The following is a 19,465-nucleotide window of genomic DNA, read 5'->3' as shown; positions in this document are numbered from 1 at the left end:
CCCAGGAGGAGCAGGATGAAGGTGCCCCCTCAACCCCTGCACCTGCTCATGGCCTGGCAGGAGGCCAAGGTCGTGTTGCTCATTAAGCAAATGTCTGTAACAAAAGGTGTCATCAATAAAGTTTTAACACGTTTTTTTAGAAACAAAAGCTGTATCTTAGGAGAAAATACCTGCAACAAAGATTAGGGACAAAGGATTACAGATAACAAAAGGTGTCATCAATAAAGTTTTAACAAGTTTTTTTTTTTAAAAAAGCAAAAGCTGTATCTCAGAAGAAAATACCTGCAACAAAGCTTAGGGGCAAAGGATTACAGACAAAGCATTCATATGTTTATATTATTATTTTCATTTGAGACATGGTCTTGCTTTGTCGCCCAGGCTGGCGTGCAGTGGCACAATCACAGCTCACTGCATCCTCAAACATCGGGTCTCAAGCGATCCACCCCACCTAAGCCTCCCATGTATTAAAACCACAATTACTTTTGCACCAGCTAATAGCTGGGGGTTACAGGTGTGCGCCACCATGCCAGTCTCCTTTTAAAATGTTTTGTAGAGACAGGTCTCACTGTGTTGCCCAGGTTGGTCTCAAACTTCTGAAGATCTTCCTGCCCCGCCTTCTGAACTGCTGGGATTACAGGTGGGAGCCACCACACCTGGCCATGTTTTTTTAAAAATTCCTACAAATAATTAAGTAAAAACAATCCAATTTTTAGAACAGGGAAAGGCTATAAACAAGGCGGTTCACTGAAGAGGGACAGGGAATAGCCAATATAGATATGAAAAGGTGTTCAACCTCACCTTGTTAGTAACCAGGAAATGACATTTGACACAAGGTGGTCTCTTCTTGCCTATTAGATGGACAAAGAGTTGATGCTCAAGTTGATGGTTGAGTCAGGACTTGACTAGGGTGTGGGGTGGAAGAGGTGCTCACAGGGGCTCACTCCTCTGCTGTTGGAAATGGAAATGGGTTTTCTGAACGGCACTTTGGCCATTTGTATGAAAATGTGAACTGCAGGCATCCCTCAAGCCCACAGTTCCATATGTCGGCAGCTTCTTAGGGACTACAAGCACACAAAAAGTAAAAGAAAAAACATTGAAAATCATTTTTTTTTTTTTTTTGAGACAGAGTCTCGCTCTGTCGCCCAGGCTGGAGTGCAGTGGCGCGATCTCGGCTCACTGCAAGCTCCGCATCCCGGGTTCACGCCATTCTCCTGCCTCAGCCTCTCTGAGTAGCTGGGACTACAGGCGCCCGCCACCACGCCCGGCTAATTTTTTGTATTTTTAGTAGAGACGGGGTTTCACCGTGGTCTCGATCTCCTGACCTCGTGATCCGCCCGCCTCGGCCTCCCAAAGTGCTGGGATTACAAGCGTGAGCCACCGCGCCCGGCCAAAACATTGAAAATCATATAAACAGACCGGGTGTGGTGGTTCACGCCTGTAATCCCAGCACTTTGGGAGGCCGAAGCGGGTGAATCACCTGAGGTCAGGAGTTCGAGACCAACCTGACCAACATGGTGAAATGCTGTCTGTACCAAAAATACAAAAATTAGCCAGGCGTGGTGGCGGGTGCCTGTAATCCCAGCTACTTGGAAGGCTGAGGCAGGAGCATTGCTTGAACCCAGGAGGTGGAGGTTGCAGTGAGCCGAGATTGTGCCACTGCACTCCAGCCTGGGTGACAGAGTGAGACTCCATCTAAAACAAAAAAGGAAAAAGAAAAAAAGAAAATCACATAAACATAGAGAGCTGGTGAACTGCAGTGGTGCAGAATTCTATTCTAAGGTGTGAACACTGCTCTGGAAAGATCTCCAAGGCTACTGTTAGGTGGAAAAGCAGATGGCAGGATGATATAGACACTCTGATGGAAGTCTCCACGAGGAAATCAGATGGGAAGGATTTAAACCCAAAGGGCCACGCTGGTCACCACAATGCAGGGATGAGACTGGGGAGAAAGGGACTGGGCCAAGGGGGATTTTGAGTTTGCCCGCATTGTTTGTTTGAGTTTTCTACGGAGAACATGAATTTGTGTTCTACTTGTGCAACTTTCAAAATTCAGAAAAAAAATTTTTTGCTTTCTCCGAAGTGAATGATGGGTTAATTTCTAAGAAAGTAAAAGCAAATCTAGACAAAACAGGGGCTCTGCCCAACACTTGAACTTAAGTAGTTTGAGTGGAAGAATGCACAGTCAAGTCTTTGAAGTAGATTAGAAGAGAGAAAAAGCCTCGAGAGAGAGAGGCCAGCTGCAGTCCCAGCTACGGTGCTGCCTGGTGGAGGCCAGTCTCTGCATTTGGTGGCGGGACAGAGCAGCCACACGGTGGAGGGTGTGTCTTGCTGCCACACTCCCCTCCCTTTTATGAGACCCTGAGTCTTGAAGAAAAACAGAAAAGGTTATTCTTGATTTGTCTTTAGGAATTCAGAAATCAAGGATGGAGTTGAGGGTGCCTTGAGGAGAGGAAAGAACATTGGTCCATGGATCAGAAACACCTGAGTTCAAATTCTGATTCACCCTCATGGATCTTTAGTCTCTCCATCTGTGAAATGGGGACAGTCATGTCTCTGCAGGGTTTGGTTAAGGAGTGAGTGAAACTGGGTGTGTGAGACGTTGGACCCTGCTAGACTCTCACCAACATGAGGCCCTTTCCCTTAAGTAGGCAAGACAAGCTGGGGACACCCAAAGCCCTGTGTGGTTACTCGAGGACTGCTGGGAAGGCGAAACGCAATGTTATCAAGATGCTGGCTGTCCTGGGGGATGGGGGAGACCTGGGTCCGCCCTGTGTGAGAAAGGAGAGCCGGTAGCCTCCCTTGGATGGTTAACCTGCCTTGGAGCCCACTTCCTTTTTTTTGAAAAGTGCAACTGAAAAGCAAAGTGAAAAAACTGGGTCAGCTGATGTAAACCCTCAGGTAGCAGTCAGACCAGTCTACCCTTTAACAGGCTAAGCTGTGAATTCTATCCTCAGCCTCGACACTGGTGACATTTGGGACTGGATTGTTCTCTGTCGTGGAGGACTCCTGTGCACTCCAGGAGTCCTCCACATCCTGGCCTCTACCCACGAGACGCCATTAGCATCCCCCAGCTGTGACAACTGGAAATGTCTCAGACATTGCCAAATGTCCCCTGGAGGGCAAAATCGCCACCAGCTAAGGACCACTGGGCTAGCCCCCATTTCAAATCTCAGGTCTATACCAGCTGTAAACTCACCACTCTGACTCTATTCCCCCATCAGCAAAACAAGGATTAGAAAAATCAAGACATGTGAGGATTAGATGACTTAATATATTTCAGATGTGCTTGGCGTATCATTAAGAACTCATCAAATCATCATTAGGCAGAAGTATGGGGAAAGCTCCAGCATTTTTCTAATACTTTTCGTTTCAAGCACAAACGCCCTGTTTGTCAGTAACTTCACTTATGTTCTCTAAGGTCTTGTTAGATCTCCCCTCCCAAAAGTCACAAATCCAAAGAGAGAGCCGGTGGGGGGCGGGGGACCTGCAATTGAATGGTGACTGCCCGGGGTGAAGGCAGGTCATTCCAAATGTCTTCTACTGTGAAAAGGAGGAAGCTTGAATCTGTGCTACCGTTTCAATTATTTATGAGATAAATAACTCTAAAACAAGGGAATCCTGAACTATCCCATCTCCTGACCAGCTTTTCTTCTCAACCAACAGGCAGCCCTTCTGTTGTTCTCTTGCCTAAGTCTTAGTGCCACCCCTTCAAGCCACTTCCCCGATTGACAATAACTATAGAAGAATTGTAAGCTTTATTAAGAAGCAAGGGAAAGACCAAAAAGTGGTTAGAGAAAGCACTGACAATTATTAACTGCTGTAATGGTGGAGTGATGGTTATTGGGACAGGGAATGTTGTGGTGTCTAAGGGTGGTAGTGATGGTGATAACAGAGGTGGTCATGATCATGGGAGGGCTGATAGGAGTGGAGATGGTGGTAGTGATGGTGATGGTGATGGTAGACGTGGTCTTGATCACATGGGAGTGATAGGGGAGGAGATGGTGGTAGTGATGGTGATGGTGGAGGTGGTCATGGTCAGGGTAGGAAGGGTAGCGGTGGAGATGGTGATAGTGATGGTGATGGTGGAGGTAGTCATGATTATGGTGAGAGTGGTAGGGGTGGAGATAGTGGTAGTGATGGTGATGGTGGAGGTGGTCATGATCATGGTGAAAATAATAGGTGGAGATGGTGGTAGTGATGGAGATGGTGGAGGTGGTCATGATCATGATAGGACTGGTGGGGTGGAGATGGTGGTAGTGATGGTGATGTTGGAGGTGGCCATGATCATGGTAGGACTGGTAGGGGTGGAGATGGTGGTAGTGATGGTGATGGTGAGGGTGGAGGTGGTGGTAGTGATGGTGATGGTGGAGGTGGTCACGATTATGGTGGGAGTGGTAGGGGTGGAGATGATGGTAGTGATGATGATGGTGGAAGTCATCATGATTATGGTAAGAGTGGTAGGGATGGAGACAGTGGTAGTGATGGTGACAGTGGAGGTGGTCATGATCATGGTGGGAGTGATAGGGGTGGAGATAGTGATAGTGATGGTGATGGTGGAGGTCATCATGATTAAGGTGAGAGTGGTGGGGGTGGAAATGGTGGTAGTGATGGTGATGGTGGAGGTGGTCAGGATCATGGTAGGACTGGTAGGGGTGGAGATGGTGGTAGTGATGGTGATGATGAGGGTGGAGGTGGTAGTAGTGATGGTGATGGTGGAGGTGGACATGATCATGGTGGGAGTGATGGGGTGGAGATGGTGGTAGTGATGGTGGTGTTTGTGGTGATTGTGGTGGCCATGCTGATGACTCTGGTGGTGCTGTTGAAGGGAATCCTATTGATCACGGCAGTGCCATTGATCATTTTGACAGAGGCAGCAGTGGTAACGGAGGTGGTGATAGTAAAAGTAGTACACTAAAGTAGCTGGGTGGAAAATTGAGGTCAAAAGCAAGTGCAACCTGGCTGCTATATTGAGCAAGGAGTGAGGTAAAGGGACATCACATGGCTGGTGATAACCCTGGTTCCATTCTGCTTTGTGTTCACATTAGTCATGCATATGTCTGATTTTATCATTCCACCTCTTATTATTAACTTAATAAGGTATTAATAACTTAATAATGTATCTTATTAACTCTGCATTTCCACACCTGGCAGCATGTCTAACGTAGAATAGATGCTTTGTAAATGTTTCTTCTGTGAATAAGTGCATGAGACCATGCACTTGGCATCAGGCAGACAGGATACATATCTTGCTCTGCCATTTACTAGCTGTGCGACCTCAGACAAGTTAGTTCATCTCTCTGGGCCCTATATATACTGAACAACTTAACTGAGCATCTTCATTGGCCAGACACTGTTCTGAGCCCCAAGGTTGCAGTACCGAACACAGTCCTCTTGATATCCATTCTCATGGAGCCTCCATTCAGCAGGGAAGACATACAATGAACACATTGGAAGGAGATAACTTTAGCTGGTGGTGATTGATATGAAACCAAACAAGGCAACTTGGTAGAGGTGACCTGGTGGCTATTTTAGACAGGGTGGTCAGGGAAGACATCTTCGCGGGGCTGAGACCTGAATGATGAGGAGGTGCCCCTCCCAGGGGAAATTGAGTCTCTGGAGATTCCTCAGAAGGGAAGCTCAAGGCAGATGTGAGTTGAGGATGAGAGTGGCTCAGATCTTGGTGGGGCAGGTGAGGTGGGGGGCTGCATCATATAGGAACTCGGAGGGCAGGGAAGGGGTCGGGATCATTTTCTTCTCTATGTGGAGAACTGTACTGGGGTTTCAAGCAGCAGGGCTGGGTCTATTTTGGAAGTAGGACGGGAACACCATGCAGGAGGTGTAGGAGGGAGGAAAGGTAATATGCAAGGACAGTCCTTGAGTTTTGTTTAAGCAACGGAGTGGGTGAGGTGAGAAGCACTGGGGGAGAGGCAGATTTAGAGGGAAGAAGAAATGAAGATCTATTTTTTGGCCATGTGAATTCTGAGAAGATTGTAGAGATCCCTGTGTCCTCATCTGCCGGAAGGGGATAATAATAGAACTTGTGGGGCTGCAGGGAGGCTGGAATGGGGTGAGGTGCGGAGAGCACCCAGTGCGTTGCCTCTCGATGGTTCAGGTTCAGTGATGCCGCCTTGATCCTCTTTCCCTCCTCTCCCACTCCTCTCCCAGGTTCCTGGTGAGGCCAATCCCATCAACATGGTGTCCAAGCTCAGCCAACTGACAAGCCTGTTGTCATCTATTGAAGACAAGGTACGTGTGGGGCTCCTGCGGCTTCTCTTGGTCCCCTCTTTGGTCCCCTCTTTGCATGGAGAATGTCCAGACGCACAGGCTTGGTGTCCCCTTGACCCTCTGTCTCTAACGCTGCTGCCCACAGGTCAAGGCCTTGCTGCACGAGGGTCCTGAGTCTCCCCACCGGCGCTCCCTTATCCCTCCAGTCACCTTTGAGGTAAGTGGCCATGGGACAGCAGAGCCTGGGCTTGGGCTCCACAGCCGGGCAGAGAGACATGTTCTTGTTCCTGTGGAAAGAGGGATTGGGGCTTGAGCTGGGGAAGAGCAAGGAGCCCATTAGCCAAGAATGGCAGTTGGTGGACCTTTGTCGCTGTAACGGTGGTTCAACGTCAGAACGGGCACCCAGAGGTGACTGGGAAACCCCCTTCAGAGGGAAGCTACAAGGGAGGAGTGTCTCATTGGGCCAGGCACCATGTAAACTTTGTCCTTCTCAAAATGGCAGAGATGAGTGACATCAGACAGGGCTGCAAAGTACTGCCTCAAGGGGATGGGGAATTCAGAAAAAAACCCATGCGATTCCTGTGATTTCCCTGACAATGACTGGATTAGAATCTCCAGGCTTGACCCAAAATGTGTTTTTCTTTACAATCCCCAGAAATTCTAGTATATTCACCCCAGCACTGGTCCCACATTCAGGAATCCAGTATGAGACCCGCACTCCCTCCGCCACACACATATTCCCCACCCCAAAGTCCTTTCTAGACCTGGTGATAATCCTCTATTAAGATAAATTTCCATTTTCTGAGCATGCCTACACAACTGTTGTGGGTTTTCTTTTCTATTATTATCATTAAATGTTCGATCAGTGGTTGTAACAAGGCCTGGGAGTTTAAATCTATTACTAAAATCCTTTCTGGAAGTAGGTGACACATCAGATTAATGAGTGTTGTCAAAGTCATCAGTGAATGAACCATTTCCAGCAATTCGTCTGTTTCCTCCACCAAACCTACTGGCAGAACGGCTCCCCCACACACAGTGGACGAGGGGGACGCCCCGAGAGTCTCTGTGATTCCCGGGAGACGCCCGTGGAAATGTGCACGTGCGCCGCTGGGGCGAAAGAAGCCCAGTGGCCCCATGAAGGACGCCCACCAGAGGTTGCCCAGCCATGTAGACAAGGGGTTCGGGCGGGGAAGCCTTGCAAAAGCCCAGGCAGAAAATCAATGAGTGACACATCTCTTCCCTTCTAAGGTGAAGGCAGAGTCTCTGGGGATTCCTCAGAAAATGCAGCTCAAAGTCGACGTTGAGTCTGGGAAACTGATCATTAAGAAGTCCAAGGATGGTTCTGAGGACAAGTTCTACAGCCACAAGAAAAGTAAGACCCCTCGCGCCTATCAACCACTGGCCCTCACCTGCCTGTGGAATTCCTGCCCTCTCAGCTCACCTCTCAGAAGGCCTGCCCTGCAGGTCTGTCTTCTGCACGCATGCGTGCCTGCGCTCACGCTTGTGTGTGTGTGTGTGTGTGTGTGTGTGTCTTCTCTTCCCCACCAGGACCCAGTGTGATCCATGCTATCACCTCTCAGTGCCAGGCACAAAGCCTTGCACAGATGAGGTCTTGTTGACAATTGGGTAGTGTCTGTAGCACAAGATAAACTAAACTGTGAGTACATGGACTCTGGAACCAAACTGCCTAAATTCACGTCCCAGCTCTGCCACTTAGCAGCTGTGTGACCTGGGACATGTCATGACCTCTCTAGCCCTCAGTTTCCTCATCTGTAAAATGGGGATGATAAAAATTAGGTGAATAATATGCACAAGGCTCTTTAGGCCAGAGCCCAGCATGTAGTGGCCACTTTGAGAGTCAGCTGCTATTAGCAGGTTGAGAACCATCAAATCAACTCATCCATAAAATGGAAACTCTTCACACAACAAATGCATATACAGAAGCTGCAGAGGGGCAACACAAGGGGATCCAGGGCCAGCAGGACAGATGAGGCCCCTGCCCACGTGGAATTTATATTCTGGTGCATTGAGTGGCCGATAGAGACTCAAATACATCTGTCAGTACAGATGAATGATCAGATGGATGATCTGTCAATACAGTGGATGATCGAGCTATGAAAAGTGCTACAAAGAAAACAAAACAGGGCAATGGGGTAGAGGTTAACTGGCAAGAGGGGATAGTGTAGAAGGGGCAGACACAGAAGTTTCCTCTGAGTAAGAGACACATTGGCAGAGACCCCGAGGCTGAGAAGCAACCAGTCGGGCAGGGGTCTGAGGGAAGAGCATCCCAGCTAGCAGAGCAGCATGTGCAAATGCTGGGAGATGGGCACTGGGGCTAGCAGGCCAGGGCCCAGGTTAGGGAGGCCAGGCAGGTTGTCAGGAGGCAGAGGGGTAGGCAATGCCCAGTGCGGGGCCACATGGGGCTGGAGAACAGCAGCAGACAGGACCAGAGGGTTGACGAAAGCACAAGCGTTTCCTGAGCAGCCTCCGGTTCTGGCTGATGGCGAATGGACATCTTTCTTCATGTGGGTGGCCAATGGGTTCCCCCGAGAAACCTGATCAATGCGTAGACCCTTCCCTCAGATAAATCCCAACCTTCACACAATAGTTTGCATCCCATGTCAGGTTTTAAGACCACTATGAAGCCCCCCAAGTCCCTGTGGCTACAACAGCTTTTTTTATTCTTTAGTGTCTCAAAGTTCATTTAGAGGGGCATGGTTAAGGCTGCCACAATTAGCAGATAAAAATACAGGAGGCCCAGTTAAATTTGAATTTCAGATAAACAACCAATATAGTATATGTATGTCCCATGCAATATTTGGGACATACTTATATGCAACAATGATTCACAGTTTTTCTGAAGTTCAAATTTAAGTGGGCCTCCTGTATTTTATCTGGCTTCTTCAGGCATGATCAGCACCTTTTTTTTTTTTTTTTTGAGACAAAGTCTCGCCCTATCACCCAGGCTGGAGTGTAGTGGTGTGATCTTGGCTCACTGCAACCTCCGCCTCCTGGGTTCAAGTGATTCTCCTGCCTCAGCTTCCCGAGTAGCTGGGACTACAGGACCACCACCACGCCCAGCTAATTTTTTTATTTTTAGTAAAGATGGGGTTTCACCATGTTGGTCAGCGTGGTCTCGAACTCCTGACCTCAAGTGATCCACCCGCCTCGGCTTTCTAAAGTGCTGGGATTACAGGCGTGAGCCACTGTGCTCGACCATCTTTTGTTCTTAATAAAGTAGTATGCACTAAGTGTGGGGAACTGGGAGGACCTTGGCAGGGCCTGTGCATTCAGACTCCTCGCTGTCCCTGTGTCCTTGGAGATAGGATGCTCTGTCCCCCAGGTATAGGGAGGGCTCCTCTCATATGAGGGTCTATAACCTGCTTTAGAGGAATGTCAGAGGGTCCTTCCTGCACCTGCCATTGCTCAAATTCCTTCAGCTTAAAATATTCAACATGCTTAGGATGCCATATTTTGGAATAGTGCATCCTGAACCCACTGATAGCACAGTGGGGTGCTAGTAGCCCAGCCTTGAGTCCCAGGTCAACCACTTGTGACTTGGGTCTGGTGTCTTCTCTCTGGTCCTCAGTTTACTCTTCTGTCCAGCAGGGATAGCAGTAGCGTCTTGCAGGGCTCTCATGAGTCTTATGTGGGTGAACATCAAAGTACCTGGTGCTTAGCCTCCAGGGAGTGCTCAATACGATTGACTGTCACCACCACCACCATTATTATTACCCTTCCAGGGTAGCCATGAGGGAGGCTGATCTCAGGCAATGGCTGGGGGTGACATCATAGCTGTCATAGTTCTGCAGAGGGGAGCTTATAGCATCATGGCGGCCCCTGTGTATAGTGGCAAGTTGGGCAGGAGAAATGGGGAGTCACTGATGGTTCAAATAGGAAGGCTGTGTAGAAAGTGAGCTTAGAGTGGTGGTTTTCTCTTATCTGTTGATATGGTTTGGCTGTGTCCCCACCCAAATCTCATCTTGAATTGTAGCTCCCATAATCCCCAGTTGTCATGGGAAGGACTGAGTGAGGAGGTAATTAAATCATTGGGATGAGTCTTTTCCATGCTGTTCTCATGGTAGTGAATAAATCTCATGAGATCTGATGGTTTTATAAAGGGGAGTTCCACTGCACAAGCTCTCTTGCCTGCCACCACGTAAGACGCGACTTTGCTCTTCCTTTGCTTCTGCCATGATTGTGAGGCCTCCCCAGCCATGTGCAACTGTGAGTCCATTAAAACTCTTTCCTTTATAAATTACCCAGTCTTAGGTACATCTTTATTAGCAGCATGAGAACAGACTAATACATCTGTTAAGGAGAGAGGGGTGGCCCCAACTTGGATAAGAAGAGATGGAAACGTTAAGACGACGAGTGAAGATTGTCAGAGCACCTGATTACTAAAAAACTTAAGATTGAAAGAAACACCTCCCAGGGTTCTGAGAAGTGCTATGAACTTTTGTTGGTTTAACGCAACAGATGTTTGCGTAGCATCTTCTGTGGGCCAGCCCTTCATCGTGAACGCTTCCTCTAAGGATTTGCTGTGGAGAAGGGAACGCTGGCACATGGGCAGGTATTAGAATGTGCTCCAGAGGAAGGTTGTCCCCAGGGAGGACTGATTAGCTCTTTTAGGGAGGGAGGGCAAGAGGCTTCACACCACCGAGATGGCTCCGACTGGGATTTGAAGGATGAATAGGATTTTGCCAAGCGTGAGTCAGGGGAGGGCACTGGTACTGAGAGAATGGGGTGTGCAGGGAACGGGAGAGGGTGTTAGTGAAATCACACATTACATGTTGCTCATCTCTCGCTATGGTTCTGGAGAGAGAAGCAGCTGGGCACGCCGTCCTAGGTGTGAACAGAGCCCAGAAGGCCCAAGTAAGGATTGGAGCTGTTGCTGCTGAGAGGTGGGTATTCTCCTTCGTGGAAACAGATCAGGGATGGGTGAAAGAGCTAAACTAGAGGTCACTGGCCCTAAGAAAACCCAGCTCTAGTTAAGGATGGGCTATGCGTGGGTGCAGTGGCACGCACCTGTATTCTCAGCTACTTGGGAGGCTAAGGTGGGAGGATCACTTGGAGCCGGGAGTTTGAGTTCACCCTGAGCAACACAGCAAGATTCCATCTCTAAAAATTAAATAATAATAATAATAATAATAATAATAATAATAATGGGATATTTCAGAGCAGGTTTGTGAGCCCTGAAGAGCATGGATACCCACAGACTGCCAGCCCACTCTCCAGGACTGTGCCCACCTGGCTCCAGTCCTCCCGCCAACCCAGGATGGTGGAGCCTGACTTCCTTTCTGTGGTGACACCTGTCACATCAGAGCACAATTGACTGCTCACCAATTCCCTCCCTTTAAAAAGGGCAAGGTCTTTCCTTTACATACCCTGGACGCTGGAGGCCCCAGCTCGGGCCCTGGGGCTCAGCAAGTGCGTGCTCAGGGATTGCCAATTGCCTGAGGCACTTGCAACGTCATCCATCATAAATCCCAGCTCTGTCTCCCCCCTTTAATGTGGGCTTCACAAAGGCTGGGAGGTGGATTTTTTTGGTTGTTGTTGGCCACTAAATCCCAGAGCCAAAACAGTGCTTAGCACAGAGCAAGTAATCAGTAAATGCATATTGAGAGAATGCATGCATGAATCGGTGAATGAATGCAAGAATGAAGGAACGCACACAGGAATGAGAATGAACGTAATAATGAATGAATGCACACATGAATGAGAGAGTGAAGGCAAGAATGAATGAATCTATGCATGAATGAGCGAATGTGTCCTAAACCAGGTAAGATCATACAGTTCTCATGGATGCATGTTTAAGTGACTTCTTTACAGTTGGTGCTGAAAGGCAGTGTGGTTCAGCAGTGGGGGCTCTAGGTAAACTGGATGCATGTGTTGGTTCCATGACTTGCTAATAGTATGATCTCAAGTAAGCTACTTAACTCCTCAAAGCCTCAATGATGCCTCCACAAGACAGGGATTCCTACAGGGGTTGCTGTGAGAGTTAATGGGGTAAGGTGTGTCCTTAGTGCAGTCTGGCTTATGGTGAGTTTCCAGCCATGGTTATTATGATAGAGTGGTGCTCGCCTGGAGGGAATCTGTGGTTGCAAGAGTTGGAGCTTCCTTACCCTATTTTAATCACCATGTTCATGAATAGCTTTGGCATCATGGTCTTCTACACACAGGAACAGCCAGCCAGTTGCTGTATGTTCAAATCATAAAATATTCATGCTCCTAGCAACTGCTATGCACGTACCAGGCTTTTGGATGAGGAGGTGGACCAGCCAGCCGGGGTCCTAGCTTTCAGGAAAGTTTCATTCAAATCAGGGCAAAGGAGAAAATAAACAAACACACACATACACAAACCAGGATGTGTCAGGGAATGATAAACTCTAGACCTGGGGATTTAAATAGAAAAATATGACAATAATGGGGAAAAGCCTTTCTGAGGACATGCTGTGCCATTTGAACCCAGACCTGGTATCAGGAAGATGCTGGCTGTGCCCAAACCAGGGAAAGAGACCCTGATGGAATAATAATCCTGATCAAACAAGATGTCACATCCTGGGGGCAACTGCACAGTCCTGCAAACAGATGGCAAGGAAATTCGGGGAAGGAGACATGGCTTGATCGTAGCAGACTGGGAAAGTCTCAGAGCATTTGGTTAGCAATGGTAGGAATCGGACTGTGGGATGCTTACTGAGGTGCAGACGAGGCTGATGTCATTTCCCTTTGGGGAGGCTTCCAGCTCAAAGTGATGGTTAAATGCATGCTCTGTCATCAGTTCCCTTCCGGAAGGCAAAACCCATAGGGAAAGAGAGAATGGGAGAGCAACAACATTCTGAAAGCCGGAAAGGAGATGGATAGCGAGAGCCACTTGTAGGAACCAAAACACGAAACCCTAAGCAGGTGGAAGAAAAATCAGAGACCCTGACTCACACAAAACCCACAAAGGGCTCAGGAGCTGAGAGCCTCGGGGACCCCAAGAAGTGGGGTGAAGGTGGGGTTATACACAGCAGGGTCAGATAGAAGTCTATTTAAAGACAGTTTAGCCCAACAGATCACACTCCACTCCATGTAGCCAGTGGCTCCTCCTCACTCCTTTGGCAGAAGACTGCATATTCTTCTTTGGAGAAGGTGACGGGCTGGGAGATGCCAGGCCTGCTGCAGGCAGGAGAGCCCACCGAAAACAGAGGACTAAGGGACAGTCACTTGCTGAGTGCTGAGACCCCAGCCTTCTTCCCTGCCCAGCTCCCAGGATGCTGCTGGCCAGCCCCACCCTCCCTAGGCAGGAGTTAGAAGTCTTCTCTGGGAAACTTGATCAGCCCGGGGGCAAAGATGGAAAGGTGTTGTCATCACGCAGTTTCCCCAGGATTCAGCCCATCAGACCACCCTGTGGAGAAGCCCTGCTCTACAGACCCCACCTCACTGTTGGACACAGACAGCCAAGGATCACCAGACACTGGAGGGAAGCTGGGGACAGGAGACGGGACACAAAGACAAAACACTTGGAGGGGTCAAATTCTTTTTTTTTTTCCTTTTTTTTGAGACAGAGTTTCACTCTTGTGGTCCAGGCTGGAGTGCAATGGCGTGATCTCAGCTCACAGCAACCTCCACCTCCTGGGTTCAAGCGATGTCTCAAACTTCTGAGCTCAGATGATCTGCCTGCCTTGGCCTCCCAAAGTGCTGGTGTTCCTGGATGAAACTGAGGGTTGGGCTGCTATTTCTTGTGGCCCAATAACAAGATGCAGATGAACTGGGGAGGAAGAGAGTTTTTATTTTCTGTAACTGGTTACAGGAAGGAGGCCTGGAAATTATCACCAGACCAAATCAAAATTACAGTTTTCCAGAGCTTATATACCTTCTAAGCTGTATGTCTACGTGTAAGTGTGTACTCATCGAAAGATATAAGTGATTAACTTCTTTTAATTTATAACTAAGGTCTGAGTCCTGAAGACCTTCCTCTGGAGCCTCAGTAAATTTACTTCATTTAAATGGGTCCAGGTGCTGGGGTGATTACCCCTATCTTGTCTCCTGCTAAATCACGGAGGTTTGGGGAGTTCCTTCAGACCTCCAATAAACTTGTTAAATCCTAAATGGGTCCTGTTAAGAATTCCTTTGCCTAGGCAAAACTTTTGATGGGCCTTTGTTACATTCCAGCCTTTGTATAAGGGCACTGGCTTTTAATATTTAACTTAACCACTCAGTCAGTACTGAAACAGTTGTTACAGAGGCCTGCATTAGTGAGACCTGGCCTGCCACACTGGGGTTATAGGCGTGAGCCACTGCACCCAGCCTTGGAGAGATCAAATTCTATAGATAAAAAGAAATGGGCCTGTGGAATAACAGAATGACACCTAGAAAGGAATAGTAAGAGAATAAAATGAAAGTGAAAAAGGAGGAGGAGGAAGAAAGAAGGGGGAAGAAGGGGAAAGGGAAAGGAAGGACAACTCTGGGGCAATAAAAAATATTATAGCAGTAATTTAAAAAAATAGGAACCCGATGGAAGAGTGGAAAGATACAGTTCAGAAAAGCTCCCAAAAGACAAAACAAAAGGACAAAGTGATGGAAAATAGGAGAGGCAATATTTTTACAATTTAAAAGACCAGTTCAGGGCTGGGTGCAGTGGCTCACGCCTGTAATCCCAGCGCTTTGGGAAGCCGAGGCAGGTGGAACACTTGAGGTCAGGAGTTCAAGATCAGCCTGGCCAAAATGGTAAAACCCCACCTCTACTAAAAACACAAAATTAGACGGGCATGGTGGCACACACCTGTGATCCCAGCTACTTGGGAGGCTGAGGAAGGAGAATTGCTTGAACCCAGGAGGCAGAGGTTGCAGTGAGCCAAGATCCATGACTGCACTCCAGCCTGGGCGATAGAGCGAGACTCCATCTCAAAAATAAATAAATAAATAATAAAGAAGAAGAAGACCAGTTCAGGAGGCCCAATATCAAAATAATAAGTGTCAGTAAGAGAAAACAGAGTGAGAAAATTTATTAAAGAATTCAGGAAAGAGTCTCAGAACAGAATAACACTTAACACTTGCCTTGCCGGGCGCGGTGGCTCACGCTTGTAATCCCAGCACTTTGGGAGGCCGAGGTGGGCGGATCACGAGGTCAGGAGATCGAGACCACGGTGAAACCCCGTCTCTACTAAAAATACAAAAAAAATTAGCCGGGCGTGGTGGCGGGCGCCTGTAGTCCCAGCTACTCGGAGAGGCTGAGGCAGGAGAATGGCATGAACCTGGGAGGCGGAGCTTGCAGTGAGCCGAGATTGCGCCACTGCACTCCAGCCTGGGTGACAGAGCGAGACTCCGTCTCAAAAAAAAAAAAAAACACACTTGCCTCCAGGTTGAAAATGGCCAAGTGCTCACACAACACAGGAGGCCCACATAACCCCGAAAAGTCTCACAACGCTGGGCTCCAAGAAAAGATCCTAAAAATGTTCAGAGCAAAAGACAGATTACACCTGTGTCAGGGGCCCCACAAGACCACCCCCAGGTTCTGTGATTCCCTCAGAGAACCCACAAGACCCAGCAGGTGATCATATTCACAGCTGTGATTTATTACATTGAAAGGCTATAGAGCAAAATCAGCTGAGGGAAAAGACACATGCATGGGGTGAAGTCTGGAAGAAACCAGGCACGAGCTTCTAAGAGTCTGAGCCTGAGACCTGAGTGTCAGGAAGATGCTGGCTGTGCCCAAACCAGGGAAAGGGGCCACTGGGCACAGTTCCAAAACAGGAGCCAGTGTGGCTGGTGAGATGGCCAGGCTGCTGGGGCTCAGACAAGGCCGAGACTGGGCAGGGGCCAGGTGTGTGGGTTTGCTGAGCCAGAGTGCCAGGTTCACGCTTCCTTCTTCTTTGATTTGAGGTGGAGTCTCACTCTGTCGCCAGGCTGGAGTGCAGTGGCACGATCTTGGCTCACTGCAACCTCTGCCTCACAGGTTCAAGCAATTCTCCTGCCTCAGCCTCCTGAGTAGGTGGGACTACAGGTGCCTGCCACCACACATGGCTAATTTTGTTTTGTGTTTTAGTAGAGACAGGGTTTCACTATGTTGCCCAGGCTGGTCTTGAACTCCTGAGCTCAGGCAATCCACCCACCTCAGCCTCCCAAAGTGCTAGGATTACAGGCATGAGCCACATCGCCCTGCCCACGTTTCCTTCTAAGTACAGCAAGCCACCATTAGGAGTGGCTCCACTCTTCTGTGGAGTCACAAAGGACACACTTCCCTCCTCCCCCAGTGAGGTGTGACAACATGTGTGAAATGTGGTTGTTAACTGGGGACTGATCACATAGACACCCTCTACCTGGCAGGTACCCAGATTACAGACTCCCAAAAGGAAAACAGGTACTCAGCATAAACCATACTGTTTGTACAAACAATGTAGGCACAGCAAGTCTCTCATCAGCTCTGGGAATGGTGGGAGCCCTCCCGAAATCTAAGTTCCCAGATGACGGCAGAAAGCCAACCTTTCAAGCAAGCCCTTCTAAGGACAGCAGTCTCGGGCCTGCTCTGCTAACTCTTTTCTGAACAAGAGAATCAGAACAACATTGTTTCTCCAGCAATCCTGAAAACTAGAGATGATGGAACAAGGTTCCAGAGTCCAGAGGATAATTATTTCAAATTTAGAGTTCTGTCAGTTAAGCGTGAGGGTCGAATTTTCAGACACGCAAGGCCTCTAAAAATGTATCACCCATTCTTCCTTTCTTGGAAAGCTACTAGAGATGTTGCTCTACCAAAATGAGGGTGTAAACCAAGAAGAGGAAGACATGGGGTTCAAGAAATGGGATTTAATATGAGAGAGAGAGAGAGAAATGTATTCCTGGATTATGAAGTAAGGCCCCAAGGTAAAGGCTGTGCCCCAGCCCTCGAGGTTACCAGCCCAGAGAAGACCCGGAGGCTCTGGGAAAGGCTCCCTCAGGACAAAGAAACTGATGAAAGTAGTTGGTCACATGGAAAAGAGAGTTATAAGCTGGGGAAGAATTAGAAACAATAAAAAAAAAGTATGGCAATTACTAACTCCAGGAATAACAAAAAGTTGTCTAGAAAAAGAGAAACAATCGGGGCTGGTCTGTCAATAGCATTTCGATAATCAGAATAACAAACACTGAGTACTTATCTGGCCAAAATTATGATATAATTGTTAGAAGGATGATGTGGGACTGAAATTATGCATTGGCAGGGAGTCAAGGTGGGGGAGCAGGGTGTGTGTGTGAAAGAAATTTCAACCTTCATCTTCCATAGTGGACAGTCAAAAATGTCATAGGACATAATGAAAACTGAAACATCAGAAAATATTAATCTAAGCATTTTTTTTTTAAGAAACAGAGTAAAATTCCAAAAGAATCCATTAAGAGAGTTGAAATTGGTTGCCTATAGGGAGCTAGACACTGAAGGGAGGTTGGGTTGTGGGGGACTATTGTTTGCAAAAACCTTATAGAACAACTTGACTCTTTTAATTGTTGATGACAGTAAAATGTAAAATTAAATTTAGATATAAATTAAAAACAAAGCAAAAGAAGGAAAGGAGGAAGAGTAAGGAAGAAAGGAGGGAGGGAGAAGAGGAAGAAGAGAAGAAGGAAGAAGAGAGAGGGGAAGGAGGGAGGCAGGGAGAAAGATGAAAAGACAGACGATCACGCTGTCTCTGCTCTCGCCAGGCCAACTCTTGCTTGTTCCAGACATCACCCTCCCCAAGCATGAGCCTCTCTTGGGACGAGCAGCTGGAAGCAGAGGGAGCTGGGAGACCAGACACAAACTGGGGGCTCAGCTTGGGGACGGGAGTTGATAGTCAGGTGCCTGGAACATAATGGAGACCGTTCATATGGTTGAATGAGTGGATGAATGAATTAATGAATTTCTTTTCTCTTAAGTCCTGCAGCTCATTAAGTCGCAGAAATTTCTGAATAAGTTGGTGATCTTGGTGGAAACAGAGAAGGAGAAGATCCTGCGGAAGGAATATGTTTTTGCTGACTCCAAAGTAAGTGACAGCAAACTTCTAAAATGGGCTGTGAGGTAGGGAGGGGACACAAGCGCTTTGAGGCTTGCTGTGTGCCAGGGAGTGTTTATCATTAGCTCATTCAGTTCCCAGAACAGCCCATTTCACACCTGGGAAAGGTGAGCTTAGAAAAGTTGAGGACCACGTTCCAGGTCGGCCTGGATTTGAGCCATCACTGTCTCAGGAGCAGGGAGGCTTCTCACTTTGCCCAGCTGCCTCCCAGCCTCGAGGCCACATCCTTCATCACCCACATCTAACTCAGTGCCACACCTGGGGGAAAGGCTTTTAGCTTCTCTGGGCTGGACTTGGGAAACCTTTGGGACACTCCTGGATTGATTGATTGATTGACTTGAGACAGCGTCTCACTTTACCATCTAGGCTAGTGCAGTGGCGTGATCACAGCTCACGGCAGCCTCCACCTCCTGGGCTCAAGAGATCCCCCCACCCACCTCAGCTGAGGTGAGACAAGTAGCTGAGACCACAGACACACACCACCAGCTAATTTTTTATATTTTGTAGAGACAGAGTCTCGCCGTGTTTCCCAGGCTGGTCTCGAACTCCTGGGCTCAGGCAATCTTCCCGCCTCTATCACCCAAAGTGCTGGTGTTATAGGTGTGAGCCACCCCTGGATTTAAATCGGAGTCTCGACTGGAGCTCCATCCCAGAGACTTTCATTTCTACACTTTGCCCCACTCTGCAGAAGTGAGATGCCCCTGCCAGGACGGGTTCCTGTGGTAAGAGGTGCTGTGGACCACTAGGGAAACCCAGGCTGGGCCTCTGTGCCCCCAGAGTGGGTTCTTTGTGACCTGACCCCTCATCTCAGAAATTTGAACCAGGGGCCAAAACCCATCATCGTGGCCTTATTCATTGTTCTCTGCCGTGCAGCTCATGTGAGGCAGTAAAAATGGATTGCACCAGCCTGAACAACATAGTCAGACCCCATGTCTACAAAACAAAAAAATTAGGCCAGGCACAGTGGGTGCCTTATGCCCGTAATCCCAGCACTTTGGGAGGCTGAGGCGGGACGGTTGCCTGAGACCAAGAGTTCGAGACTAGCCTGTGTAACATGGTGAGACCCCACCTCTACGAAAAAAAAACAGAATAGCTGGTTGTGGTGGCGTGAGCCTGTAGTTTCAGCTACTTGGGAGGCTGAAGTGGGAGGATCACTTGAGCCCAGGAGTTCGAGGCTGCAGTGAGCTGTGATCACACCACTGCACTCTAGCCTGGATGACAGAGCAAGATCCTGT

The 19,465-nt window shown here is 48.3% G+C and overlaps 1 protein-coding gene across 1 annotated transcript in view; it reads left to right on the top strand.

Annotated features, from left to right (window-relative positions):
• Nucleotides 1-18,976, top strand: part of LOC116809741 (phosphatidylinositol 3,4,5-trisphosphate 5-phosphatase 1-like) — a 109,073-nt gene extending 90,097 nt beyond the window's left edge. Inside the window, exons 7-11 of the mRNA XM_032753607.2 lie at nt 6,166-6,246; nt 6,371-6,442; nt 7,474-7,597; nt 18,094-18,235; nt 18,919-18,976. Coding sequence (XP_032609498.1) covers nt 6,166-6,246; nt 6,371-6,442; nt 7,474-7,597; nt 18,094-18,235; nt 18,919-18,976 — 477 coding nt within the window. The remainder of the gene's footprint in view (nt 1-6,165; nt 6,247-6,370; nt 6,443-7,473; nt 7,598-18,093; nt 18,236-18,918) is intronic.
• The last annotated feature ends 489 nt before the right edge of the window (nt 18,977-19,465 follow it).

Source organism: Hylobates moloch, unplaced genomic scaffold (genome assembly GCF_009828535.3).
Source record: "Hylobates moloch isolate HMO894 unplaced genomic scaffold, HMol_V3 SCAFFOLD_1, whole genome shotgun sequence".
In the NCBI taxonomy this organism is placed as follows: Eukaryota; Metazoa; Chordata; class Mammalia; order Primates; family Hylobatidae; genus Hylobates; species Hylobates moloch.
The sequence above is the reverse complement of the archived record's forward strand: the minus strand, read 5'-3'. Positions and strand labels throughout refer to the sequence as shown.